General features: G+C 42.0%; 1 protein-coding gene across 2 annotated transcripts in view; it reads right to left on the reverse strand.

Annotated features, from left to right (window-relative positions):
- The window catches only part of LOC120717814 (membrane-associated guanylate kinase, WW and PDZ domain-containing protein 3), a 122,246-nt gene extending 119,731 nt beyond the window's left edge, over positions 1 to 2,515 (reverse strand). The window contains exon 1 of one of the 2 annotated variants that reach the window (XM_040006070.1): positions 1,540 to 2,513. In XM_040006070.1, coding sequence (XP_039862004.1) covers positions 1,540 to 1,846 — 307 coding nt within the window. In that variant the 5' untranslated portion in view covers positions 1,847 to 2,513. Of the gene's footprint in view, positions 1 to 1,539 lie in introns of both variants that reach the window. The other variant, XM_040006080.1, reaches the window with a different exon arrangement.
- Between the last annotated feature and the right edge of the window lie 4,126 nt (positions 2,516 to 6,641).

Genomic DNA, 6,641 nt, shown 5'->3' on the forward strand with positions numbered 1-6,641 from the left:
GCTACCTCATAGGAATGTATACACACAACACAGATGTGCACAGATACATAATACGTAACCATACAATATAAGAATCCCATCTGTATGCTGATGCTGGGGGGCTTTGTGAGGTCTTCTTTGCTAAAGGAACAGTGAAGAGCATGTTAATGAATGAGTGTATGGGCATCTAGGTCAGACTTGTAAGGATGACAGTGAAGAAATATGTGACAAGGAATTTTGCCATCTTTGCCACCTATTACTTCCCTGTGAGCTTTAAAGACCAAAACAGCCTTGCGTGGGAGTCGAGCCTGGAGCAAAGGCAGAGCCGATTTTCTCCCCGTCTCCCTTCATGTCTCTCTCCTTTTGCTTTCCTCTCTCTCCCACTGTGTCTCTCTCTCTCCTGGCCTTGCTCTATCGTTCCTTCAGGCCCTTTATTAATCATCCTTGGTTAGTGGGGCAGAGAGCATGGTGTAAGGAGCTCTGCAGAGTGTAAAGCCATGAAATACACACACCTTCATGTGCATTCACACTAACAGGCTCTGTATTCATAGATCTAGGCAGTTTTGCCTTTAATCTTTTACTTATAAAAGATATAAAACATTATTAATTTAAAAATTCTGAAACACTTCTAAGGATGAAAACACTCACATGCGCACAGACACACCACAAGTTTGCATGTGCACACATACAGCTGATCTTCAGGGATTCTGGCCTGAGGTCCTGAGACTCAGCTGCTGCTGCTGATGTAACCTTTTCAACAGCCTTAGTAGTTGTTGTTTAGACATTCTAGCTCCAGCATGTAGTCAAAGTAAAGTCATCTCCCTCTCACTTAAAGCCACAAAGCTGCCCTACCAGTGTCACTAAAACCCTTTACTTCTGGTTGGGTCAGAGCCATGGTGCAGCAACAGCAGCATTACCAAGCCATCCCAGCATTAAAGCAAGAGTTGGGATGTTGAAGCAATCATCCTTAGAAAGCTGGATGGGGAATGATGGGACAGTGGGATAAAACACAGAGCTGTTATCCACACCAACTTCTGTCCAACGGGCAGCAAATAAGCCTGAATAATGGGTGGCAGTAATTAGGCCTTCTTTCTATGCATGTAAGTGCACTTAGCTTAGAAGCTACTGGGCTACATTCCATTATTACCATTATCACTATTTGCTCTCCCCGAGAAAGTGGTGGTCGAATTGGCCACTTAGATGCTCCGAGACAGTAGGAGATTTATAGTATAAGTCTGGGCTGTCCTTCAAGAAGTGCAGAATTATTTAGCTGTGGGTAGACAGGGATAGACTAATATTTTTTCTTTACCTTTCTGATTTATTTTGAGGTGGTTAATAAATGTTTAGATTGTAAGTACCAAAAGAATTTAAAAACTAGTTATATCAATGTTTGTGTAGTTGTGATGATCATCAATAATGAGTCCTGCATTACTTGGTGTACATACGCATGTGGGTAGTTAGGGTTAGTGTGTGTAACCTATCAAAACGCTCATCTTACAAAAACAGAAACTCGAGTTGCACACCAGCAGTAGCGATGAGGTTTGAAAGTAGTGGACGCACCTGGTTTGACGGTCTTTAAGCGAATCGGTTCCCGAAAGTGACGAATGACAGCCAGTGTGTCCCGGTTTGTAAGTCCACTGACAGGCGTCCCGTTCACCTCCAGCAGAACGTCCCCGTAGTAGGGAAGCTTCCCTACGTGACACACCAGCACGTCCAGTTTCATCTGGCCCAGGTAGGGGAACTGTCCAAGCTCTGCTCCTCCGAGGACCTCCACCACGGAGCCAAAGTCTCCCAGGTTCCCCCATGACACGGCGCACTCCACCACTTTAGTGGACCAGTGTTTCTTCTTCTTCAGTGTTCTAGACATGGTTGTCCCCTTTTCAAATAACTAACAATCTAACTGGTAGGAGTCGCCTCGGCTTGTTGTTGTTAAATGAGCGCGAAGTGATGCGGCCTAATAAACCCTCGTGAGTTATTCTCGCGACCTGCAGGGAATTTCATCTTCTTGACATTTATGAGGCTTATCTTCACCCGTGAATTTGCCGCTGAGCTCTGTCATCCCACGGGCTTCTGCTCCGGTGTGCGCACAGTTGCCTTGGTTTCAATAATTCCGAGCGCTTTTTGTGCGTAAAACAGGAGAGTTGACTGCAGCGATATGGTTAACCAGAAGATAATCAAGGTTTTATGCTTTCCATTGCTTCTCTGGAACCATATCCGCGCTTTCCTTCGTCTTGTAGAGGAGCCTCAAAACGTGAAGTAGTAATAAAAATATAAACAGAGTATATTTTTACTTACTCGGCGATAGATCGTGGAGTGTCAGACGCTGAAATTTAGTGCGTCAATGAGAAATCCCTCATACCTGTGGGTAGGCTGAAAATAGACGGGCGGCAGCGCTTACCGGTTGGCGGTTTACGCTTTTGAGATCCAGCCCATGATGACTGAGCTGAAAGACATCTGCGAGCGTTTGTCTGCTACAGGTTTGAACACACCTGGCACCGTCAAGAGAGATGTTGCCAAGCTCCGAAACTCCCCTTTTACGCTCAACAGCAGCAGTGTTTTCTAGACTCTCAAGCTGGCTCCATCCTCTGGTGTGATGCGGTACAACATAAAATAGAAATTAAAAAAAAAAAAAAAGAAGAAATGAGAACTGAACAACATAGGCTACTGTACCAGAGCAACAACGATTAGAGTAACCTGATGTCATCTTAGATCCTGAAAAAACGAACAAGTTCAGCTTATTTTCTATATAAAATGAGACTCGTGCTGTTGTATTTGGTGGAATAGGTGTGTCATATCGGACTAATTAAAATGCACAAGCATGTAATCCTAATATTAAGCATGCAAAATAAATTACATCTAATTGTGACCCTGCGTTCGTAATGAATGAGTTATGCTTGGGGAGGTAATTTTTGGTCTCCAAAATTAACGTCTACACTACGCCACCTACTGATGTAAACAGTTCTGCACCAGCACCTTTAGGTGCATTTTTCACAAAACACAAACTACAGGAGAGAGTAGACAAAGTAGACAAAGAACTGACAAAAATCAGAAAAACATGAAATGACTGTTTTCATTTACTTGTAGAGGCAACAAAAACAGTATTACAGCACATCCTGTGGTATAAAAAAAATCCTTTAAGACATTTAGATTATTATCATATAAATAGCTCTGCTGCTGTAAACCTGACCTTTTACTCAAGAGAAAACTGCACTCCCACCTACATCCAGCCCCGCAGATTCCATCTTCAGAACATGGGTTTTGCATCATACGTTTACATAAAACTAGGTGTTTTGATATACACTATGAGAGAGTATAACACCTCCTTTGTCTTTAAATGTTGGATTTAAATAGACTGTATGTTGATAATACAGTGCAGGATGTTGCAGACGTGGTTTAGTGTAGCTGTAAAAGTACATTAAAGCTTGCATATGTTTCATTATTTCTGGGGATGAGTAGCTGTTGTTTCATGGCATATTGAAAACCTCTTCAAAACATCTTCAAAACAGTGTGACAAATTTTGACAGTTTGGATGTGTCAAGTTTTTTTGTTTGGTTGGTTTTTTTTTGCCTGTCCCGTTTGGCTCTTTTGCCATCAGAATTATTGTCTAAAGGCGAAGAAAGATGCCTAACGGATTTACTTTACCAAATGGACCATCCCAGCCTTGCCGTAATGGTCTATTTGATTCACCTTTTATTGTTTATTTTATTTTATTTTCACTTGCTAAATACGGGACAGATTTGACTGGGGAAAAGAAAGGGGAGAAAGAAAGAGGGAAAGAAAAACAGCGGGGAAGAGGGACGGGGATAAAGGGCAAAAAACAAAAACCAACAAAATAAGCAGACAAAAAATATATATATCAATCACCTGGATCACCTGTTGAGAAAGAAAAAAGAGGAAAACAAGCAGAAGAAAAAAAAAGAGCAACATAATAAACAACATCACGATGATCTATGGGAATATAACAGTAAATAGTAAATATTAAACATTATTGTGCAGCACGTAAGATCGACAGCGCACAGTGTGCTTTGAGGTAGGAGCCAAAAAGGGTGTAGTTTGTGTGTGTGACCACCCGTGTGTACACCTGTGAGCATGAGCACGCTTGTATTAAAAGGTTCCTTCATGTAATGATCTGCTAGAGGGTGTGGGGAGCCACAGCCCCGTCCACCAGGGCATGAAGCAGGTATGGAGGAGATCAAAACTCCAGACATCCAGAGGCCCCCAGAGCACAAGAGACCAAGGAAGACCAACAAAGGGGCAGCCGTGTCACTATCCCAGAAAGAGCTGAGGAGAGTCCCCAGATGAGGGGTCACTCAGCAGCCGCGGAGCAGAAGCCAGGGGGGGTTGCAGTCATGTGCCCGTGAGCTCCGCCGGCAGCCAGCTGTGCCAGAGTGACCGAGCCCCAGGCCCAGAGGCTGAGGGCACCCCACCCCCGAAGTGGCCCGAGCGAGCCCCAGGCTCCAGGTCCCGACAAGCAGCCACCAACCAAGGAGTGAGCCGGTGTGTACCTGGACGCCCACCCCCGGACACAAAGAACCACCAACGCACCGATGTCTGAGGGCGTCTGCCACTGGCAGGGGAAGTGGTGGGGGGAGATAGGCCTCCATACCTTAGAGGTCCTGAGATGTCCCCAGAGAGGTGGCGTCTGATACCCAACCTGACATATAGACACAGACATACAGGCACACACATACAGACATCCATTCCCATGGATGTGTCAAGTTGACTAGTAGGACAGTGAAATGTTACTGCCATGTAAGGATGTCAGTAGAGTTCATTATCTGGATGACTGGAAGATGGGAACATACTGTACCATCAGTAGCACTTATGAATCTGCAGTTGTTTCTGTTCTCTGGATATGATCCATCAAGTCTGTGTTTAAATACACAGTTGCCACCCTGGACATTGTGTTGAGTAATTCACCGGCTACTAGGAGATGATTAACAGCATCTTTGATCAGGACCAGGGAGTGCAGCAGAAATCCAAACAACCTCTACACTTTAAAGGGTTAAAGAACTGTCCATTTTAATTCCATTGTTTCCTGGGATTTTGCTAGATATATGCGGGTGGGGACAAAAAAAGAGGCCTTTTTCTTGAAGTCAGGCCTTATGACAAACTAACATTTTTAAAATCCCATATTAGCTGGCTTTGTGTTGGCTTGACATGACTAAATCCAGATTATAGATGTCGTGGCCTTCTAAACCGTTCCATGGTGTGCCCAGAAATCATGTCGTTTCTAAGACAGCTGTGCTGTAGTTATTTGTAACCAAAATTAAATCCTTCTAGCACATAATTTGATTTTTCTTCCAAGTTGCCTACTGTCAGAGTAAGGAAAAATACCATAACAACCAGTAGAAACTACTACTTGAAGTGGTTTTCATTTAAAATTAAATTGATGGGATCAGATTTTTAAAAAAAAAAATCACAATCAATGTCACATATCATTATGAATTCACATAAACCATTTCCAAAAGAGGCCTGAACACTATATTAAATGTAGATAAAAAATAATCATCTCCTCTCACAGACAATGTAAAAAAATGAAGTTGAAGTTATTTATTTTTTATTTTATTTATTTTTCATTTATAGTATTATTTGATTAGTTTATTAGTATTATTAGTTGCCATGGCAACTAATAATACTAATAATACTTAATTTATATAGGATTCCAGCTACTTAACGGTTCTTTGTTTTATTTTTCCTTTCATAGTCCATCAATTTAAAACCTGAGCTGTGCCACTGTAAAGGTGCTGAAAGTGCTTTGATATTATCTTGCTAAAATAAGCAATCTTTCCTGAAAAGGATGGGGTCATATGGAGGGCAACCTATGGTGCAATTCAAGTATGAATATATGAACAATGAAAAGAAATCCTTACAGTCTAGCATTAGTGGTGCCTTCACAAATGTGAAAGTTGCCTATGCCATGTGCACTATTGCACTCACATATCCACACAGATGGCTTTTGAAATGTGAACTGATAAAAAGCAAAATTGAATAAAATAAACTGCCTTGTCGTACAAGATGGCATGAAGGAGTAGCAGCTAACATTATCACTGTTATCGTTCATCCACAGTATCATACTCCAGGAGAAAGTGACCTGGGAGGGATTTGGGTAGTGCATTTCTCTGTTGATTTTGCGTTCTCTGCTTGCTTGTTTGTTTTGCCTTGGTCAAAATGTTTCTGCATTTACTTTTAATTGGTTATTCTAATTCGGCCGTGGTAGCATCACCATGGCAGTTAAGAAAATGTAGTTGATTAGACTTCCATAAAGGTAGCACTTTAACCTGGGTCTCTGTAAATAACTTTTGGGTATTCATGCTCACTGACACACACCTTGCTAGTACCACGTTAGACTCTTTTTGTCTTAAGAACTGCCTAGCAATGTTTGTGCAGGAAAATCCCAGTGGATCTGTAGTTTCTAAAATACTCAGACCAGTCGGCCTGGCATTAACAGCCATGCCATGTACAAAGTCATTTAAATGAAATTTTGTCATCATGTGATGTTCCATTTGAATTTGTTCCTGAGCCTGTGTAGTGGTCTTTGTTATTAAAAGTGTGATTTAATGCAGTCCCACTTTAGTGTTCTAAAGTCAGAGCCATTCAGTATGGATGTATGATTTTTTTGTACAGACTGATCCTGACTCTTTCCGTCTTCATTATTATTT

The sequence above is a fragment of the Simochromis diagramma genome, unplaced genomic scaffold, assembly GCF_900408965.1.
Source record: "Simochromis diagramma unplaced genomic scaffold, fSimDia1.1 OVJJ01000320.1, whole genome shotgun sequence".
Lineage (NCBI taxonomy): Eukaryota > Metazoa > Chordata > Actinopteri > Cichliformes > Cichlidae > Simochromis > Simochromis diagramma.